Genomic DNA, 22,084 nt, shown 5'->3' with positions numbered 1-22,084 from the left:
TTCGGTGCAAGGAGCGCCTGGCCCTCAGAGACCACATACGGGCTTTGGAGGCCGGGGTGGCTGAACTGGAGGAGCGGAGGAAGGCAGATGAGGCTTTTCCGGGACACTGTAGAACTGTCCCACCTCCGGTCAGACAGCCCCTGCGCTGTTAAGGATGAAAGGCTCAGGGAAGGAGAGCAGTCAACGGGAGCAGAGGACCCTCCTTCCAGAGGATGATGTGGGATCCTCTCGCACTGAGGATACCTCTCCGGGGGAGGGAACTCCAGCCATTAGGAAAAGGTAGGTGTTGGTTTCGATCATTAGAAACATAGCTGGGTTTGTGATGACCGGGAGAACCGTATGGAGACTTGCCTGCCTGGTGCGAAGGTTGCGGATCTCTTGAGGCATCTAGACAGACTTATGTGTAGTGCTGGGGAGGAGCCGGTGGTCGTGGTACATGTAGGTACCAGTGACATAAGGAAGGGTAGGAGAGATGTCCTAGAAGCCAAATTTAGGCTGCTAGGAAAGAGACTGAAATCCAGGACCTCTATGGTGGCGTTCTCAGAAATGCTTCCAGTTCCATGCGCAGGGCCAGGTAGGCAGGCAGAGCGTCAGAGTCTCATTGCGTGGATGAGACGATGGTGTAGGGAGGAGGGATTTAGATTTATAAGGAACTGGGGACACTTTTGGGATAGGGGGAGCCTATACAGCCTGTGTTTGTCTGAAGGTGGGTGACGGGAGGGATCATGTGAGGGATCCTGTTGTGTTCCCTCCCTCGGGGGCACCTGGTGCTGGCCACTGTTGGCAGGCAGGGTACTGGACTGGATGGACCTTTGGTCTGACCCAGTGTGGCCGGTCTCACGTTCTTAAATGTTAGAGCTGGGGGCAAGCAGGTCTTATCGGGCAGGGTCACGGACGAGCGGGCCAGAGGGGCCTGTGGGCTAGTCTGAGAGCGTCTGAGAAGCAAAGCAGGTTAAAGTCTCTAAGGCTGAAAGGGAGCCCTCAACTCCAGGGTACATCTACATCACAAAAACACACCTGCAGGCAGTTCTGAGTCTCTGACCCCTGGCTGGCGGGGCTCAGGGCGTGGGGATCAATCTAGCCCTGGGGATGGATAGTCACTGCGGCTGGGCCCAGGCCCTGAGTCTGTCCCTTGTGGGTCGCTTATTGCAGTGGAGACCTGCCCTTGTTTTCTTCCCACTGGTGAGGGTGAGTGCTGCCGATGAGCACGCTGGTTAGTTTCTTACGATGTCTCCGTGCCACCTACCTGTCCTGCACGGTCGGAGTCGCTGGGCTGGGACTGGAGTCCCTCCACGCTGCTCCCAATGACTGGGGCAGGAGTGGTGCTGGGGACCTCTTGGGGGGATGGGATGACAGAGCCCCCTCCCCTCCCCACAGGCAGAGGCTGCTCCAGAACAGCCCCTGCCCACGGCTCACCTTTACTGGGAAGCCTCACCCGTTTAGGATGCTGGTTACACCGTGTCATCCCCAGCTTTCCCTGCGCAGCCTGATGCCCTAGTAAATCTGCCAGTCTCCAAGGTGCCGCAGGGCTCCTTGTCCGGCGTGGCTAACGCCGCACGCAGTGCAAAGGCGGGTGCAGGTGGCGGGGCACGGCAGTGGTTGTAAATGGATCATGTTCTGCAATTGTGCCCTGCTCCCAGGATCGCCGTCCTGGCCGCTGCGGCAGAAGCGCGAGGCGGCGCAGACTCCCCGGCTCGCTGTTTACATTTGCTATTACAAACTAATGATTAAAATCACCCGCTCTGTCTCCCGGAGACTAAGGCACATAAATCAGCAGGGGGAAGGGAGCCATGCGAGGGGCATTATTGGGGAGCTAAAGCCTGCCGCTCTAGCCAGTGCGGAGGCTGGAGGAGGGAGCTGAAAGCTGATGGAAATATGCACTGAAGGTCGTTGAGCAAAGCGAAAAGGGTTTGAAGAGATTCCCTCCTTTACAAGTGGATTATCTTCTGCCCGAGAGGGAGAATGGAGCCTTTGTGCAGAACTTGACTGACCCAAATACCCTGCAATTAGAAACGTGTGTTATGGGTAGTTCTGATGCTAAATTTTATCCTTTTTTTTTTTTTTTTTTAATTCAACATTCCCAGCTTGAATTCTTTCCCCAGGCAGTCTTTTAGAAATTACTCCGTGTTCCATGGCAGACTAGGGTACCAGGTGTTTGCTTGTGCGTGTGGGAAATCTGTGATTGGAAAGAGGCTGTTTGGTCCAGTGGTTAGCGCAGGGGACTGGGAGCGGGATGGCCTGGGTTCTGCTGGCCTGGTTTTGAAGTTGACCGTCACGGATCTCCTGTGAGTGCCGAATGGGCGCTCTCGTGTTGTGGATAAATTGGGGCTTAACTGCTGCAGCGGCGCAGGCCACGTAGGCACTCAGAGAGCTGTGCTGTGACAGCTGAGGGAAACCAAACTGCAGGCCCCGGCAGATGAAGGTCACCTGCACTGTTATGGGCACGGGGTTGGGAATGCAGGGCTAGGAGTGGAGCCAGCAGCGTCCTACCAGAATATCTGTCTTACAACACGCCTGGGCTACTACAGCATTCCTCTTGGGAATCTGCCATGCACGCTGGCCGGTCCATTCCCTTCTGGCTACTGGACTCTCAAATCGTAACCCCCAGCGTTGGATTCACATCAGCTGGCTGCAGGCTGCCTTCCTGCCTCCTCTTCCTCGCAGCTTCATGAGCCAGTGGCTGGAAAGATCCTTTCCCTCAGTGTCTTGGATGGGGTGATGACACAGCACGTACGGCACAGGGCGGCAGCACCCCAGCCTGCCCGGTGGTCCATGTCTCTGCTGCTTCCTGTGCCTAAGCAGGTGCCCAGCAGGTCCAAGACTCCTTTCCCCCCAGGGTTGCTCGCACCTTGGCCTAAGCAAACTTTCTTCTCTTTAGCATGTGTCTGTTAGGAGTTGGACGGGCTCCAGTCCTCCTGGAGCGGCCTCCCCATCCACCCCACTGTAACCACTGAAATAGGATTTTCCGTCTCTCCTGAGAGCAGGCTTTCCCGCATAGGCGCAGAACCTTTGGCTGTTCCCTGTACGTACATCTCGTTGAGACAAACGGCCAGCAGGCTCTCACGTGCTGCCCTGAACTGTTCCTCCGTTAGTCCCTCTTGAGCCCCCTGGGCCTCTGCCAGTTGGCACCAAGGGTTCCCTGGGTCACAGCAGGGATGGAACCTGCAACCTTGGGCACCCAAAGCGCAGTGCCTGCTGCTCTAGTGACTCTTCTGGCTGTAAGTCCGAGGCGGCGAGCCTGGAGGGGAAGTGCCCCGCCAGGTACTGCACGTGCACGGGTGCCTGCCACCGCGCTCCGGGAGGTGCTTCCCCCGAGAGAGGCAGGCTTGGGAAACAGCCATGAGGCGCCTGCTGCAGCTCGCCAGGAGGGGTCTGATACAAGGGCAGGCTTCCTGCAGCGAGCTCCAGCCCGCGGCTCCCGCAGCGCTGGGGCTGGCCAGGCTAAGGCCTGGAGAAGAGAATTGGCTTGTCCAAGGCTGCTCGGAAGGAATCCGGGTCAGTTCTAGGCTCCCTGCCCTCTGCTGACACATTTCAGTAGCGCTGGCTGTCGGCCTCCATGCTGGAGCCTGGCGCTGGCTGAGCCGCACTGAGACCTGAGCGCTGGGGCCGCTCCCCAGGAGCAGGGCAGAGGAGAAAGCGACAATTCCTCCTCCTGAGCCGGTGACTGGAGAGCTCTCGGCTCGATGGCCGGCTCCCGCCCCATGTGCTCTGCCGGTAGTGCCGATAGCTAGGCCCTCACCCAATTCCCAGCCATGAAAACGTGCTGTGGACTGTACACGCTGGCCTCTGTGCTACACAGACTGCGTGGGGGGAGCCCCGGGTTTCTCTGCCCCAAAAGGGACTTGCAGGGGTGTTGCGAGGCTACGGATGGGGCCACCCGTACGTCTGCCCTGCCTGAAGAGGCGGGTGCCTGGAGAGTGGCAGCTGCTGACCTGGGGCCCAGCGGTGACGGCAGCAGAGCGGAAGGAAGGGTGGCAATACCATCCCCAGCTCCCAGCCAGCAGCCGCCTCTCCAGCGGCCCAGCTCTGAAGGCAGCGCCGCTGCCAGCAGCAGCACAGGAGGAAGGGCAGCTGCACCGCGCCGCCCCCACGATAACCTCGTGACTCTCTGTAACGCCCTAAAGCCAGGCCCCCGCACAACGACAGCAGCGGGAAGGGCAGATTTCAAGAGCACGACTCGTGATATTTACGACGTTAAAAATCCCACGACCCTGAAATTGACCCGAGTGGACGGTGGATTGGTAGGGCCCGACCCCCAGTCTCGGGGTGGGGAGGCCGTTTGTGTGCTGGGAGCTGGGCTGAGTAGCCGTCCATGGCAGCCACTCAACAGCCGTCTGAGGGTGAGAACATGCTGGAGTCCCGCCAGGGACTCTCCAGCTCCTTGTGGCAGGGAGCCCTGCTCCTTCTGACTCGCCCGGCCCCAGTGCCAGCCCCGAACAGGCTAGCGCTGAGCGCGCAGGCAGACGTGTACCTAGGGATGTGCACGGTAACCGGTTACCCCGGGAGCATCACCCTTAGCGGCAGCCTACCTCCTGCTCCCGGCATGGGGGCCACTCCAGCCTGGCCACGGCACCCTCCGCCCCCTTTGTCTACCTCGGTTTAATCAGTCAGCTGGTTAAACGTAATGATTAACCGGCTAACTCATTCAGTGGGATTTTACACCCACAGATTTAACCCGCCTGATGCGTTCTTCAAGGAGCGCTTGTCCTTCCCTGGCCCCGGCTGTACCCTCCACAGCCCTAGCAGAGGGCGTTGTGAAGTTGTGAGCCGTGCCGCTTGCCTGCCTGCTCTCGGAGAATGCCGTGTCGGGTCGGCGGCCAGCGCCGCAGCAGCACGTACGCCTCTAATCGCGGACAGGTGGCTCCTGCCAGTCATGTCCCCGCAGCTGCGCTCCCGGGCCAGGCCCCCTCCTGCTGTCACGTTCTGACGGGACCGTTCGGCTGCCGCTGGGTGAAGCAGGCTGGAGCCGAGGCAGGGCAGGCATGTCGGTACGGGATCTGGTTGGCTAATGTTGCCCCAGGGCTGGGTTTGCCTGAGATAAGGATAGAGCAGAAAGGCAGATTCGATAGCTAATGGCTTTGACCTTTGCAGCGAGACAAATTCCTTTCCTCTCCCTTTGTGGTGCTTTGCATATTGTGGGCCATACGAGTTTTTTCAGGCTGCTTGAGTTCCTGTTGGTTAGATATTCGGGTCTCAGGTTTCCCGACAAAGTGTCTGGAATTCGGGAGAATTGAGGAGACTTAAGATGTAGAAGTCACAAAGGAAGCCAACTGGACGGGTGAAGTGGGAAAGTGATTTTAATGCAGATGGTTTAAAATTCTTGGCATTTGCCGAACTCAAGTGCCTAATAAGCAGTTTGGAGCAAAGCTCTTGTTGTTAAATATTGAGAACCTGGAAGGAAAGGCTAAGTGGGAGGTGCGTGCGGTTTGTCCCACACCCCCACTGGTGTCGCCTTGACATTCCTGCTGTATCTGGAGCATGAAAAGCAAGAACACAAACCTGACTTACGTGCCGGGGGCCAGCAAACGGGCCATGACCCGTTGCAGGCCCCCTTATAAGAGTAATGGAGCTGTGAGTATGGAGGAGCGGCTGGAGACCCGGGCTGGACTGAGTGGCAGGACCCGCCCCCCCAGGGGGATGAGACAGAGCCTGGCTGTCAGCTCTTGTTGTTACCGGCTGGCCAGTGACCACTGGGACCCTGGTTGTGACTTGGAGACATCTGGGATTGGATTAACCCTTTCGTGGCCATTGAACTGCTGCGCTACGCTGCTGCCTGGCACGTCCCTTTGTAGAGGGAGGGTTTGCGGGTCAGGCACCGGGCTGGGTCTCGGGGAGGGATGTGAAAGTGTAACCGTGTAATCGGTTAACGTTCACGGCTACATGGAGGCTCCCGCTTTGCACGGGGAGCCGAGAGCCGCTGAAGGTTACTTAATTGCATGCTACAGCGTCCCTAATCTGGGGGATTTGGGGTCAGTTCCCACCTCTGCCCCACACTCCTGGGTTGGGCAAATCACTTTGTCTCTGGGGAGTTGGATTCACTCTGTAAAATGGGACTCCTGAGTCCTGACCCTTTCTCCTCTCTGCAGATACACGGGGCGTGCGCCCAACCCCTGGGGCCATGGGGCCCAGAGCTGAGCTGGGGCGTTGGGGGCCACTTGGGTCTACTAATAAACCCCCGAGGACTGAGCTACTATTCCAGCTGCTGCTCTGGGGCCCTCTGCACCCGTCTGTGGCCGCCTTTCTTACTGCACCCCCAAAATGGGTTAATACAGTGTCTCAGCTGCCCATCTTCAGAGGGAGAGGCTCCCTGGCCATAATTAACAACCGGCTAATAGAATTACTCCCTCAACGGACTGACTGAACCTGGCCCACTGGGAGCAAGCTATTAAAGAGCACGCAGATGCACTTAGGAGTTTGGCTGCTGTGTCCTCGCCCCGGATCACTTCCTCCCAGCCTGCGTTTCCCCCGCGTGCTTGGCCAGCCTGGACTGTCGCCGGCATTGCGTTGGGGTCCTGGTGCATCTTCCAGCGCGAGGCGGCTGGAGCTCTGCCTCTTTCAAACAAAATCTGCCAGCAGGTTTGGGCAAAGGGGTTGCTCTGCAGCAACTGGCCAGGCTGGGTTTGCAGTAAGTGACTGGGGGGGGGGCGGGCGGCAGGGTCCCTTTTAAATATATGGAGAGATCCAATTTCATAGAACTGGAAGGGACCTTAGAGGTCATTGAATTCAGTCCCCTGCCCCCCACAGCAGGACCAAGCACCATCCCTAATAGATTTGCCCCAGATCTCTAAATGGCCCCCTCAGGGATTGAGCTCACAACCCTGGGTTCAGCAGACCACGGCTCACACCACTGAGCTAGCCTTCCCCACACAGCCCTTAGGGGTTATTTATTAGTAGACCCAAGTGGCCCCCAACGCCCCAGCTCAGCTCTAGGCCCCATTGCCCCAGGGGTTGGGCGCACGCCCCGTGTATCTGCAGAGAGGAGAAAGGGTCAGGACTCAGGAGTCCCATTTTACAGAGTGAATCCAAGTCCCCAGAGACGAAGTGATTTGCCCAACCCAGGAGTGTGGGGCAGAGGTGGGAACTGACCCCAAATCCCCCAGATTAGGGACGCTGTAGCATGCAATTAAGTAACCTTCAGCGGCTCTCGGCTCCCCGTGCAAAGCGGGAGCCTCCCTGTAACTGTGAACGTTAACCGATTACACGGTTACACTTTCACATCCCTCCCCGAGAGCTTGCACGGTGGTGTGAAAGCAATGGCTATCTGCTCTGCTGGCCTGACTCCGCCAGTACCGGGCTGCCCCCCTGTGACGCACCGGGCCGGGTCTGGTCACAGCTGAGAGTGAATTGCTTAAATTCGGGGCTCCTTACAGCCCCCAGACTGGAGACCCTCCCAAATAGGCCACAAACCAGTTCCCCGGAGCGCTTTAGTTGCCTGCCTAGCCAGCCAGAAGCCTCACAAGCAAAACCCCTCTGACATCCCAGCAATATCCCTGCCCCAGATGGCCCTGGGCCTCATACACTGGTGGGGGTTTGAGAGTCCAATCTCACCTACCCCCAACAAGCTCTGTCCAGTTCCAAGAAACCAGCCACAGATCCCAGGTCAATTTACACCCCGGACCTTACCCACAAATCACGCTGAGCCAGTCCTTTAGAATCTACCATCTACAGGTTTATTACTAAGAGAAAGAAAAGCCTGAGAGTGAGGTTGTTAAAGAATAGTACGTTATATGCATCGAATCGCCCAGTTCTCCATGCAGGCTCTAGCAGAGATGTTACAGCTGTTGGCTTAAAAGCCCTTGATGTATATCCTACGTCAGGATGGGTCCGCAGTTCTTCCCAGCTCGTGATTCCCTGCAAGGCTGCATCTGGGGTCGGGGCAGATCTGAAGACAAAATGGAGGCTGCCACATGGCCTGTTTATCCCTCCTTCCACCTCTCTTCTTGGCTGCAGCAGGCCACCTGGCCCGTGGCCTGTCCCTGTGTCCCCTGCTGGTAGCCCCTAGGTATCAGTCCCCATTCTTGAGGGGTGTCCTTGGGCTATGGAGGGCTGTTGTTCTATGGAGACTTGCCCATTAGCATGTCCATAGGCTGAGCATCCTTCATCTACTGCTCAGTCCCACACAGAGAAACTTCCAGTTTTACCACAGATTACAGATCCCTAACTCCACACACAGCCATTCTACCGGTATGTGAAGAGCAGATACAGAATCGGTAGAAGCTTTCGTTTGACACCTCACATGGCCCCCTTTGTACCAGTTTTGGGGCAACCCCCCCTTGGGTGCAGCAGTGATCTGGCTGCTCCCCTCAAAATCTAGTAATGTGACCCCCCCTCCCACCTGAAGGACATGTGAGGGATAGAACATAAGAACGGCCGTACTGGGTCAGACCAAAGGTCCATCTAGCCCAGTAGCCTGTCTGCCCACAGTGGCCAGCACCAGGTGCCCCAGAGAGGGTGGACCCAAGACAATGATCAAGCGATTTGTCTCCTGCCATCCCTCTCCAGCCTCTGACAAACAGAGGCCAGGGACACCATTTTATCCCCTGGCTAATAGCCTTGTATGGACCTAACCGCCATGAATTTATCCAGCTTCTCTTTAAACTCTGTTCTAGTCCTAGCCTTCACAGCCTCCTCTGGCAAGGAGTTCCACAGGTTGACAACACGCTGTGTGAAGAAGAACTTTCTTTTATGAGTTTTAAACCTGCTACCCATTAATTTCATTTGGTGTCCTCTAGTTCTACTATTATGGGAACTAATAAATAACTTTTCTTTATTGGTCCTCTTCACACCACTCATGCTTTTATAGACCTCTATCATATCCCCCCTCAGTCTCCTCTTCTCTAAACTGAAAAGTCCCAGTCTCTTTAGCCTCTCCTCATATGGGACCCGTTCCAAACCCCTGATCATTTTAGTTGCCCTTTAACATAGGGATGTTAAATGTAGTTTAATCAACTAATCGACTAGTTGATGGATTTTCCATCAACTAGTCGATAAGCAGGGGAGCCGCAGTGGGGCGGAGCCGATGTGAGCTGGGAATCAGCTGGCCTGGCTCATGCCTGGGCCCTGCCACCCCCTACTTCCCCTGCCCCCTGCGGAGATGCTGCTGGGGGGAGCTGGCTGCCCCAAGCACCAACTCCTGCCTCCCTCCCTTGCAGTGGGGGGGGGGGGGGAGGGACTAGTTGAGGGACTGGTCGACTTATCCAGTAAGTTTTTGCTTATCGGCTAGTCGACTGTTCGCTTGCCTCCCTAGTGAGGGAGCAGGGGCCAGGACGGGTGCTGCTAGGCTGGCTGGCTGGCTTCTCAGGAGGCAGAAATAGGGGGACAGGACCGTCTCCATCCTCCCTGCTTGTTTAGGAGGGTCGGCGAGCAGATGCCTAGTCCTGGGGCCCACGTCTCTATCGGTGGCTTTAAGGTGATTAAATCCAGGCGTTGTGCTGTGCGGTCAGGAAGTCTGGGCTCTGCTCTCACCTCTGCCACCGCCTCCTGGCAAGCCCCTCCCCTTCCTCGGCCTCACTTTGTCGGTCCGGCCGGGGTGGAAGGCCCTCTCTGCTGAGCGTGCTGCGGTGCTCGGAGGAAGTGTGTGCAGAGCCCGCCATGACGCACAAGCGCCTGCGAAAGGTCTTCATTAACTGTGCCGGTGCACTGGGCGAGAGCGGGTTAGAGGAGCCCCGTGCTCGTGGCGTGGTCTGTCCCCTTCCCACCCGGCACAAGACCTCTGTCCTGCTCCACTTCCTCCCAAGTCGGCTAGACTTGGAGAGACGTTCTAGAGCGCCAGGGCCGGCATGTGCCTGCTGCAGAGGCCGGTTGTGATGTTCCTTGCACGTCGTGTTCTTAGGCAAGAAGACGCCTCCCCCGCTTCTTGAGTCTGTCGCCGTCTGCCTCGCTATCTCCTCAGCCCGTGTGTGTCCTGTGCCAGGCGTCTCGCTGCACGGTGTTCCCTCCCCTGCTTCCCACTCCTCTCTCTGCCGCTTCTCTTCTCCCCTCCAGCCTCTTCCTCCCCTGGATGACTTAGGGTCCGAGCTGTGGCCCTGATCTGCCTCTGTCAGGACACCCCGTGGGGCCAGCGCTGCAGGCATGGGGCCCACGTGCTGACCACGGACCAGTGAGCTGGCTCAGCCACGCAGGCACCGTCAGCCCTGTCGTGAGTTGGGATTCTCCTCCAGGCAGAGGTTCCCTTGCTAGGAAACAGAACCGAGCCGGGTGGGATGGAGAGAAGCCCTGGCCCTTCTGGGCGTGGAGACCATCTTCCTCCCAAGGGGCAGTGGGCGGGTGAGTGTCTCTGGGTGTACACGCGTGCTCTGACCCACCGGTGCTGACTCAGGTTTCTCCCTGCGCGTCAGCACCTCCTCCCCCACCGCAGCATCTCTTTCTGCCCCTCGCTGCCTTGCTTCTCCCACCCCCTCTGCCTCCTCCCCCAAGTGCCTCCTGCCAGCCACTGTCTGTTCTCAGGCACTCATTGGGTTGGCGCCCATGCCCTGAGCCAGGGCGGTCTCACCCTCTGGGTACCTGGCTGGGCCCTTCCCCCACCGCTCTGCAGTTTGCTCCCCGGTTGCTGGAAACGTGGGGCGTCCTGCATGCGTCGTGTCTGAGCTGCCCAGAGAGGGTTATTTCTAGGGCGGTTCCGCTGAGGCCACGGAGCAGGGCCCCGGTGCCAGGCGCGGTACGTCCCCGGGGCGGGAGAAGACCGTGCTGGCCCTGGAGAGCCTACGACCGGAGTGCCAGGTCGCAGGTGTGGTGCGCCGATGAGCTGGGCAAACCGAGGTGGGGGTCTGGGAGAACGAGCCTGGAGTAGGAGGTCAGCAGGAGGGCAGGTGGCTCGGCAGCTGGCCTTAGTTGGCGGCTATTGCAGGTTGCTGGGAGGGCCCGACTTCGGCTGGAGATTCAGGGTTGTCGTCCCAGAAGGTTCTGCTGCCCCGTTACCGACCCTCCCAGCTGGCCTGCTCCGTGGCCCTCGGGGAAGCAGACCCCCTTTGTGGACATGGCCACGCTGCTGGCTTCTGCTCCGGCAGGTCGGCCGACCTGGGCGTGTGCGGGCCCCTGTCCCCCGTTCAGCGCCGTGCAAAGCGGGTCGGGGCAGCACCCTGTGCTCAGTGCCCCCTGCCCAGCAAGGCCGCTGCTGGGGCCCGAAGCCTGACAGGAGTGAGCCCGGCATGGCCCCCGGGGCGGTTCCCCTGCCCTTCACCCCCTCAGCGCCCCTAGTCTGTGCCTTCTGCTCCTTCCTGTCCCTCCGAGCGCCTCCTCGGATCCTGACACTCTGCTTCCCGCCCTGGCCTGCTCCCTCGGCCCACTGCCCGCCCGCCCCCGCCTCCTTCCCGCCCCGCCTGCTCCCCCGGCCCGCTGCCCGCCCGCCCCCGCCTCCTTCCTGCCCTGCCTGCTCCCCCGGCCCACTGCCCGCCCGCCCCCGCCTCCTTCCCGCCCCGCCTGCTCCCCCGGCCCGCTGCCCACCCGCCCCCGCCTCCTTCCCGCCCCGCTTGCTCCCTCGGCCCGCTGCCCGCCCGCCCCCGCCTCCTTCCCTCCCTGCCTGCTCCCCCGGCCCGCTGCCCGCCCGCCCCTGCCTCCTTCCCGCCCCGCCTGCTCCCCTGGCCCGCTGCCCGCCCGCCCCCGCCTCCTTCCCGCCCCGCCTGCTCCCTCGGCCCGCCCACCTACCCCCGCCTCCTTTCCGCCCTGCCTGCTCCCTCGGCCCGCCCGCCCGCCCCCACCTCCTTCCCTCCCCGCCTACTCCCTCGGCCCGCCTGCCCCCACCTCCTTCCCTCCCCGCCTACTCCCTCGGCCCGCCCGCCCCCGCCTCCTTCCCGCCCTGCCTGCTCCCTCGGCCGGCCCACCTACCCCCGCCTCCTTTCCGCCCTGCCTGCTCCCTCGGCCCGCCCGCCCGCCCCCACCTCCTTCCCTCCCCGCCTACTCCCTCGGCCCGCCCGCCCCTGCCTCCTTTCCGCCCTCCCTGCTCCCGCTGCCTGCCCACCCCCCTCTCCTTCCCTCCCTCCCCGCCTGCTCCCTCGGCCCGCCTGCCCCCGCCTCCTTCCCTCCCCGCCTGCTCCCCCGGCCCGCCGTGCCCCGCTGCACTGCTTTCCATGCTGGTCTCTCCGTGGGGTGGGGTGATGCCTGTCGCTGTCTGCTGTGAGGTGCCAAGGGGGGGCCTTGCTGAAGCTCCAGGGAGGCAGGCCTAGGGCTTAGGAGACCCAGGGCCAGTTCTGGGCTCTGGGAATACCTGTGTCGTAGACCTGGCGTAGCCTCTGGGTGCCTCAGGTCCCAGCTGTGCGCTGGGGTGGGGCCGCTGCCTTGCGTCCCGCGGGTGCTGGAGGAGAAGTGCTCAGACGTTGCGGTGATGGGCTTGGACAGCTAGCAAGAGCCCAGCCCCTTCTTGGAGCGAGCCAGTCGCTGGCCCGCCGGCTGGTGGGCGTGTGAGAATCCCACCTCTCCCTTGGGTGCCTCCCACCCTGATTCTAAGGCCAATCTTTGTAAACCTCCCCAGGCGTGTCTGGCCTGCAGCTGGCAGGGACCCTCCCCCGGGCTCCCGCGATCAGGCCTTGTGCCAGCTTGGCTGTTCAGAGTCGCCCCCCTTCTCCTGCTGCAATGGCGGGGCATGAACAAGCAGCCCTCGTCCGGGCTAGACGGGCGTCCCGCCAGGGGGGTTACTTTGTCTGTCGGTTTCACCCAGTGTCTGTTTCTATAATAACCCTCCCGGGCCTCGGCTAGTGGCCGGCTGCTGGGGAGCAGAGAGAGGCCAGCCAGAGGCAGGAGCGATGATCCCGGCTGCGGGGTTGGTCGGTATGAACAGGGCTGCTCCCAGGATCCGGAGGCTAAAAGCCGGCCCGTAGAGGCATGCGACAGGGCCTCCCCCTCGGAGAGCTGCCGGAGCTGCCCTGGTGTAAATCGCCCGGGTGCCAGGCCTCCGCCTGGGCGCAGCAGCCTCCAGGGGCGGCGCTGACTGTCTGGGTTATTGGCTCCAGGGAAGCCCCTGTCCGTTCAAGTCGCTGGCCCAAAGTGTCCCCCTGCGCCTGCCTCCGTCAGCGGGGATGGAACCGGGGGCCCTGGCTGGGGCTGCAGGGAGCTGGTGTCCGGTGTGGATTGGCTTCGGGGGGAGACGTGTAACACGTCTGGCTTGCTGCGTACGGTGCTCTCTGCCCTGCCGACGTTGGCAGCTTGTTGGGGGCGGGGAGCGTGTGCTCTGTGCGTTCGGTACCTCGCGCGACAAAGCCCTGGGCCGTGACGGGGGCCACCCCAGCGCGAAGCACTGCCAGCTTCGGCATCACCATCTTCAGCACCCTGCACAGCCGCAGACGTCCGCCTTGTATCCACAGCCACGGATAGAGACGGGGATGAGGGTGCAAAATGTTCTATCCGTGCAGGGCTCTAGCCAGCTTCACGAGCAGATGCTCCCCTTAGGGCAGGGTGCCAGTATGTGCAGGGCGAGGGGAGTGTGGGGCAAGCAGACTCAGCTGTTGCCCTTGCTTGGGGGTGTCTCTGTCAATGAACCCAAAGCAGCGTTGGGCTCCAGGGCTGTCAGTCTAGCATTCCTGCGGAGTGGGAGTGCCCACGCACGAGGCAGGGGACTCAGCCATTTTAAAATCACCCTTTGAATCTCCCAGGCTCAATTTAAATCAACATTTCCATTTGTACGTCGGAGACTTCCTAAAAAGAGGTGCATTCTCGGTCGATGGAACCTCTAAAGCAGGGCTACTCAACATGCGGCCCGCGGCGCGGTTTGGTTTACGCAGGGCTCAACGCATGGCCCATGGATGGGATCCTTTGAACGTGGCCTCCACGGGGGACACGCTCCACAGCGGCGAGGCGTCTCCCAGGTGGGGTGAGCATTGAAAGACGCAAGCGGACGGGCTGCCTGGAACAGTCGGGTACAGGGTGTTGGCATTTCTAGCCCCCATGGAGGAGGTGCTGGGAGCGCTGGGGCATTGTGGGAAAGAAGCGATTTGCATATATACTTGCATGTCTATACAACCACACTTAAGTTACGACCCTCGGCACGTGCTGTGAATATCGTTGTGGCCCCCGGGGCTTCCAAAACTGAGTATCCCTGCTCATGTTGATTTAGAGCCAAGTAAAATCTTTGCTAGATTTGGTGCATCTTTTTGCTATTCTGGAGGAAATGGAATACCTTTTATACAGTTAGTTAAGCATTTATACAGCTTTATTTTTTCAGGTTATTATTGGACATGTTTAGTCTGTTAGAAAAGGCTGAATGATGTATTGCTTGTTTACTGGATAATTAACTTTTGCCCTTGATTTGTATCAAGCTCCATTAGGATACAAACTGGAATGTAATTAAAAACCGCACATAACGTGTTTTTTATTAAAGAAAGGAACCTTGCATGTTTTGGATACGTACATTTCTCATCAAAATAAGAAATCATGTAGCTATAAATATGAAATATAAACAGAAGAATAAACTTGTCATTGAATTAAACTGATTATTTCAGCTTATCCAGGGAAAAAGTTCACACGCCAAAATTAAAGTGACCGGAACTTAAAAGTTCCCACTTGCCTGAGTCTATTGAAAACAAGACAACAGTCTCCAAAGTTACTTCAGGCTTTTAAAACTAGTAGATCTCATCCCGTCCCTCCTTGTTCGTGTTAATAGACTGGACGACAGTCTGCCTTTTCAATTCCTAATCCGTTCTCAACTTGGAACAAACTAGTCCAAGTGAGGGAGATCCTCTTCCTCTGTCTGTCAAAAGCTGGTTTAGCATTTGTCGAACTCTGGCTCCAGGTGCTTAGCTAATGATTCCACTGGTTCAGTGCGGTGGCTTTTTAGAAACATCACCAGCAAGCCTGTATCGCGTGACTAGGTCACCTCTATTCCTGAAATGTATTACAGTTGGATGACTGCGGGTATTAGGTGCCCATATCTGAGCAGCTGCTGCTTCCACAGTTACCCTGCTACTTGGAGTGGAAAATACTGGGGAGAAAATGAGGTGGAATAAGTGCTTGATCCATCTGCTTCTTTCCTGCCCATGATCCGACTGGTGTTGGGTGTTTCTCTCTTCGCAGTTTCCCAGGATTCTTTCCAGATGTCAGCAGCATCACCAGTGCACCCGCAATCTTCCTGCCGTTGGGCCATGGTGTGGAAGCAGGTTTCAGTATGTTTGGCAAATCTTCCACCTTTCTTTTCAGTCCACTGTTGGTGACTTCGGCTGTGATCGTTCTACCACCTCTATTGGCACAAGGTTGCTCCACAAATTGTCATCAGGATGGACCAGTTCTTAGTAAACAGCTCAACAACCGTCAGCTGCTGAAGCCCATCGTGTATCTTGGGGGGAAATTAGTTCAGATCCTCCTGCTCTTTTCAGTGACGCTGAAGCTTAGTGGTTGTCATGGAAATACTTTTCAATTTCAGCTGCATTTTCCTTCATTCTTAGAGATGGAATTCAGGCTTGGGCTAAAAGCTGTGTCAGGTGAGCATTGGGCCCTAGCTTATAACTTTCAGGTTCCCCGCTTCTAGGTTTTGTCTACTCTTTACTGTGTTTGCAGCAGCATCTGTGACAAAGCCATGCATGTGACACTTGGATTTCTGTTCCCAATCTCTCCTTTTTCTTGCTTAATTTTGCTGTACGGGAATTTCCGGATGGATCAGTTTTTCTGTACAGTAGACCAGTGGTTCTCAGCCTGTGGTCTGCGGACTCTATATGTCTGTCGAAGGAGTCTGTGAAAGACTGAAAATGGACTGACCGGAATTCAGCTCTATATACTGACAGATTTCCAAAGGTTCCACACCCGCCTATGAAAACTTTAGGAGTCCGCCAATGCAAAGAAAGTTGAGAACTACGCCACAGAGCTCAACCCGCTGTCTCACAAATTACTGAATTACTGTGGACAGTGGGCCACCCACTAAAACCCAGATTACCACATTGGCTGTCGATGGTTATTCACGCTGTTCAATTTCCATCTCCTGCCCTGCACCCAGCAAGGTAGCGTGATCGTAATGGTTGAACCATATCGATGAAATGTTTGTTTTGAACAAGCCGAGAAGGAGAATCAATGGCATAAATCAGGGCGCTCAACGTTTTTGCTTCTGAGCCGCCTCCCCCCAACTTGCCATCAATTCCCCAGCCCACCTGAGCCACAAGAGCCAGTTTTTGGTCATTAGGGGTAGATTAAAAGCCAGAACGGTCACTAGGGGTAGCCAGCAGAGCAGGTGCCTAGGGCCGCACGAATATTGTGCTGTGTGAAGTGTGCGTAGCTGCAGCGCTGCTGGCGGTACCAGCAGATGACTCTGAAGCTATAGATGTTTTGTGTGGTGGATGTTCATTACGTCTTTGCTGGACCCTGAAATAGAATGCTGCTTTTTCAAAGTCATTCTCTCTCATTATCCAGTGTGCTGCTATAATAATATAAAACAAGGCCTTTTAAATGGATGACTCTTCCTACTTTAGCTGTACCACTGACTAGATATAATTAATTTAAAACCCACTTTTATAGGGAAAATAAGAAAATCTGTAGGGTTATCTAAATCTCCGAGTCCTTGTCTCTGGCAACATATCTATCTAGCAGTTTATGAGTTTTAACATTTTTTTAAAAATCCCTAAATACCCAATAAAACTTGTATTTTAAATAGGAAGCTTGATTTAAACTGAGCACTAAATAATAATAATAATTCCAGACATCCAGTAGAACAGGATGTCTGAGTCGGGGTGGGCAATACGTGGCCACAGCTAACCCTGGGGAGCCGCATCCGGGCCCACTAGCAGCATAAGACCGGGGAAAACTGTCGTTTCCTAACCAGTTGATCCACCTTCTTCTGACACGTCCACATTCATCTTCAAAGTCAGACTCCCAAGGACTCTTTTTATAACGTCGTTTCATTCTGGCAGTCATCCCTTGGATCTATTTGTTGTGCTGTTTACGTTGGGTATCTGCTCCTTTTTTTTTTTTTTTTAACCCAGAGGTGCAGGTGTAACCCACACGCCTAGTGTGGTTACTGAGCACTGCAAGTGGTACCTAGACCACAGCAACAGTTAAGATCAAGAGACCTCGACAGCAGGGGCTGGGAGCCAGCTGGCTTTTAGCTCAGAGGATAGAGGCTCCTACATTCCAGTTCAGGGGTCCCAGGTTCAAATCCGCCTGGAGGCAGTTACACAGGGATTTATTGGAAGATCCCCCCCAAGAGGGTCTTTTCATGATCTGTAGCCATGGCAGGTTTTTCCTCTCCGCTTCCCAGCTGGTGACGTCAGTGCTGGTGGCTACGCTCTGAAGCACATTGCACAGCGGCAGAACTTCCGGGTGTGCCAAGCCACCTTCCCAGAACCGTGCGCGGTGTTCACGGCGGCACGAGGACACCACAATGCGAAAAGTGAGCGGCGATCCCTGTAGAGAAGCTGGCAGCTCCAGGCTGCTACTCGTCAGCTGCAAATCAGTCTGGAGTTGGGAAGTCCACGGTGGGCGCTGTAAGCGCACAGGCCATGTATCGCCTCCTGCGATGAAGGATTGTGACTCTGGGTAAAGTGCAGGGAATAGGAGGCTCTGATGCAATGGGATTCTCTACATGGGGGTGGGGGGTCCAGACCATCTTGAGAGAGAATACATCAACTGAAGGGGCTACTTCTGCATGGTTGGCATATGCTGGTGAATCCCCAGAGCCGTTTACCCCAGATCAAGGGGCAGTGTAGACCTTCCACCAGAGCCAATCAGCGGAGAGTGGTCAGAAAAGGTGCGTGATGCACACATCCCCCGGATCACTGGACTATATCGAAAGTTGCCAGCAGGGACTTTCTCTCCAGACCAGAAGATTCCAACGGAGGAACGTGGAAATGCCTGTCGTGATCCTTGGAGATTCCCACCTACCTCTTCTTCCCGGAAGCCTTACGCTGGGAGGCTGGACAGCAGGAAGGAATGCGTCAGGCACAGGCTCAGTAAGTGCTGAACGACTGTTGAATGGGTCTTTGGCCGATTAAAATGTTGCTGGTGCTGCCTGTTTGGCCAGTGAAGACCTCCGGGAGGAAAATACTCCCATGGTTTTCTTTGCGGCCTGCTGTGCTCTGCGTAGTGTTTGTGAAGCGAAAAGGGAAAAGTTTCCCTGGGGAGGAGTGCTGAGGCTGGTCGCTTGGCTGCTGCTTTTTGGGCAGCCAGAAGCCGGGCCAATTAGAGGGGCACAGTAGGTGCCTAGGGGAATGAGGGAGGCGTTGAAGGAGCATTTTACAATGATTCCCAGTAACGTGTGGTCATGCATTTGGCCATGCAATATTGACTTTCCACCTTGAGTGGCACCTCTGTACTTGCTTCCTGAGCATTAATTGTACTGAGCAAATAGTCTTACCAATAGCCACTGTGTGTGAATGTCAACACCACACAGAAAGACTCGTTTTATTTCAAAGCCTCACGTTTAACAATAAGACCGAACATAATTTCTGGCTCAGATGGGCCACATGCCTGAGGAGCAGTCTGGGAGGGCTCTCGCAGCTGGGCTAGCTCCGGCCTTCATTGTGAAACCAGCCCCTAGGCGCGGAGAACACCTGAGGAATGTGTCGGCGGAGCTTGGGGGAAGCGTGAACCATGGTTTGGTCCTGGCTGCAAGGGGAGTCCTGCGCGGATGTGTGCAGCCTGCCAGACAAGGTGGGTCCTGAGCATCTCTGTCTGATCCTCCAGGAGCTTTGACAGCCGCTTCTGCCCCTGTACCCTTTCCAGGCTCTCCGGAATGAGAAAAGGAGCCACCCACTCAAAGATTTTGGATCGAGGTTTCTCCGGATTGTCAGAGTGCAGAATCAGTTTAGGCCTTGACATAGGCAGGAAACAAATCGCTTGATCACTGTCTTCGGTCCACCCTCTCTGGGCACCTGGCATAGGCCACTGTGGGCAGACAGGACACTGGGCTAGATGGACCTTTGGTCTGACCCAGTACGGCCGTTCTTATGTGCTTATATTTTGTGTTACATTCAGATTTCATTGTAAGCGTATTTTAAAATGGAAAACTTAGAATCGTCTTAATCCATCCCAGAGCTGGTGTCCCATCTCCGAAAGGCGCCAGGGTTACGCGTGGTAAGCAGACATCCTTCGTTTCACCCGTATCGGCACGGCCTGTCTGTCGGTAGCTTCACACGTTCTCCTCTCTTCTCCCACCCGCTCCCCGACTGTAAAGTTTTTTTGGGTCGGGCCACGCCGGGAGCAGTGTGCTAGATCCAGTCCTGCTCATAGAAGTTTGAGTGTAAAAGAGCTAATTCTTCAGAGTGGAAATGCCTTTCTGCTTTGCATACAAATGAAAATACTTCAGGTTATAGTGCGTGTGCGTGTGTGTGTGTGTGTGTGTGTGTGTGTCTCTAAAAGATGCTGGTTGGCAAATGTGACACTATTCAAATATGTCCCCTACTCTGCTGTCTCAGTTAAGGGTCTAGTTGCCTTCTGTGTCTTTGCTGGGCGGCCTCCTGCCTTCGCCCGCCTTGGGGTGGAATTTGGCAGCCCCAGATGTGCTGTCCTGTCTCGACCAATCGCTTCTCTCCCTCAGCTCTGCCCGGGTTCAGGCGCCTGCCTCTTCCCTGTGGGGCGCTGCCATGTGACCTCCCGAAACCCCAGCGTTTCTGCTCAGCGGCCGGAGCACAGCATGAGGGGCGAGGGTTTACGAGGACAAGGCCACCTCCGTCTTCCGTCTCCTCTCACGCTCTCCCCTGAGCCGTGCCAGCCAGGCCGCCGCCTCCTGAGAGACAAACGGAGCAGCTGCTGCTCGCGCCGTCCTCGCCAGCCCGGGGCCGTCTGTGCCTCTGCCTGGCCCTCCCGCCCGGCCTGGCCATGCGCTTTCCCTGAGGGGACAGAGGCTGGCCTCCTCCCCCGGGCAGTACGGACGCAAAGCATGAGCAGAGCTAGACCCAGCGGCCAAGAGCCGCCCCTTAGTTCTCATTCCCCCCACGGTCGTGCGACAGCCGGCCACTTGTGAAAGGCGACAACGGGCGTGAGCCCACGGCCTGCTGAGGTGACCACGAAGCTGCTGTTGCCCCGTGCCGAGGGGCAGCATGTGCCACAGCCTTGCAGGGCGGGGCCCCGGGGCAGCCGAGAGCACTGAGCCGGCTGTGGTAGCGCAGTGAGCTGTGGGGCGGCGGGATAGGCCAGGCCCGGACCGGCGTGGTTACAACAGGCTGAAACCCTCTCGTGCCCAGCTCTCCGGAGGTGCTCGGCTCTGCCCAGCTGAGCTTTTCATTGGAGCAAGGCAGAGAGCAAAGCCGTCACCTGCTTGCAGCAGCCCCCCACCGGCGCATGCGTTGGGGGCGGGCTCAGGCGTTCGGCCAGGCCGGGTGGGGGTGGCGAAGGCGAATGACGGGCGGGTGTGTAGGCCTGGGGGTGGTGCCCCCTCTGGCCCTTGCGCCTTGGGGGAGTCGGCAGGAGGAAGGGCAGGCCTCGGAGGGTGCTCAGGAAGGTTGGGTTCCCATTCCTGCCCTGGGCTAGACAAGCCCCTTCCTCTCTCGGGGCGCCAGGCCTGCCTCGGCGAGGTAGGGTCAATGGTCTTGCCGGGGTCCACGAGAGGGGCGTGAGGATGAGCCGTGAATAGGGCCCCACCAAACTCAAACGGCCTGGCTGGTGAAACCAGACCCGCCCCGCTGTGAAACGGGGCAGGGGGGCAGGGCTCCACCGTGCTGCTGGTCCCCTCCAGGCTGGGGAGGGCCAGGACTTGCTCTTCCCCTGCATGGCTGCTTTGGGGGGGATTGGACCCACCTCCGGGCACCCTGCAGGTGGAGGTGGGTTTGAGCTCCCTAGTGCAGCTGGGAGCACCCTGCCCCCCCCCCCCCACTGAGCTACTGCACAGGGCTAGACCAAGCCCGGTCTCTCCCCAGCCCCACTGAGACTCGCATCCCTGGCTGGGGTGCGCCCAGCAGCACGGGGGAGAGCAGACCCACCTGTCTGACCACAGGAAGCCTCCTTGCGTCCGGCTAGAGAGCCCCGCGCTCCGGCAGCCGTCCTGCAGGGCCTGGCCGTTCCTTGCAGGGGCTCGGAGCAGCAGTGGCCGTGCCTCCATGTGGAACAGGGCCCCTGGGGCTCTGTGGGTGCCTGTTCCATGCCTTGCCGATCGGGCCCCCGTCACCAAGCAAGGCTTCCTGTCCCTCCCCTCGGAGCGCCTCTGGCTTGTAGCGGGAGCCGGGGACAAGGCCCCTGTGCTGTCCCTATGCCGACCGCCTCGCCGGCCTCCCCTCGTGCTGCAAGAGCCTTGGGGCGGGCAGCCCCTGCGACCGAAGTCCCCCCCAAGCCAGCACGTGGGGCGCTTTTCCCATCTCCAGGGCGATCGGCTCTTCCCTTTGCAACCCGACTTCTCTCCTGCCGCTGCCGGGTAATTGCCGCCTGCCTAACCAGACTGGAGCTGGATTGCTTTTAGCTGATTGAAAACAGATGAAACGGCTAAGTGCTGTGTGAGTTATTGGGGGGGGGGTGCCATGCGGCACGGAGGGAGAGCGGGAAGGGAGAGCAAAGCCACGGAGCCATAAGGCAGCGCTGTGCCCGTACCCCGCCCTCCCTCTCCCCAGGCCAGTCGCTCCCTGCTGTGCAGCTACAGCTGTGTGGGGCCGGTCGCGTTTTAAATTGGGCCAATTCCCGCGGGTCTGTAAATTCACCCCCTCTCGTGTGAGTAGCGCACCTGCACCCTGGAGCCGCCCGGGCGAGGATGCTGGGAAGTGGGAAATAATGGCTCTCCAATTACAGAGAACGTGGCATCTCCCGCTGCCTCCGTAACCTCGGGGGGGGGGGGGGGCGCCCTCCTTTCACGAGCCTTTGAAAAAACAGAAAAAGGCTTGATTTTTTTTTTCTGGAAGGCGCCTGCAGGGACAAAGCCTCAGCGGCCTGACACAGCCAGTCTCGGGATTGCGTCTCTCTCCCGGTGTTGACCTCCAGCGCGGCCACTTTGTTTCATCCCGCCCGGGCTATTGGGTTTATTGGCGGATGCGTGGGCGTCATTGGACGGACCCAGCGGAGGCAGGAAAAGTTCCCTGTGGCCGGGTGGCCGCTGCCACGGTCGCTTTTGTGCGAGTTTTCCCTCCCGAGCTGGGCTGAGGCCCCACTGGCGTCATCCCTGTACAGACACCTCGGACTGTTCCTGCCCCAAGGAGCAGGACCCTTTCTCCTGTCTCGGGGGTCAGGGGCTTAACCACTAGGCCCCTCTGCCTGC

General features: G+C 58.0%; 1 protein-coding gene across 6 annotated transcripts in view; it reads left to right on the top strand.

The window, feature by feature from the left end:
- Positions 1–22,084, top strand: part of ADISSP (adipose secreted signaling protein) — a 100,453-nt gene that overhangs the window by 6,110 nt on the left and 72,259 nt on the right. The window contains exon 1 of one of the 6 annotated variants that reach the window (XM_075931085.1): positions 140–279. The exons of 2 other annotated variants lie outside the window; for them this stretch is intronic. In XM_075931085.1, coding sequence (XP_075787200.1) covers positions 155–279 — 125 coding nt within the window. In that variant the 5' untranslated portion in view covers positions 140–154. Of the gene's footprint in view, positions 1–139; positions 280–4,782; positions 4,989–13,665; positions 13,797–17,823; positions 17,859–22,084 lie in introns of those variants that run through there. 3 more of the 6 variants (XM_075931084.1, XM_075931086.1, XM_075931088.1) reach the window with 3 other exon arrangements.

Source organism: Pelodiscus sinensis, chromosome 5, assembly GCF_049634645.1.
Source record: "Pelodiscus sinensis isolate JC-2024 chromosome 5, ASM4963464v1, whole genome shotgun sequence".
Classification (NCBI taxonomy): Eukaryota; Metazoa; Chordata; order Testudines; family Trionychidae; genus Pelodiscus; species Pelodiscus sinensis.
Note: the sequence above shows the minus strand (reverse complement) of the source record. Positions and strands in the feature narration are given on the sequence as shown.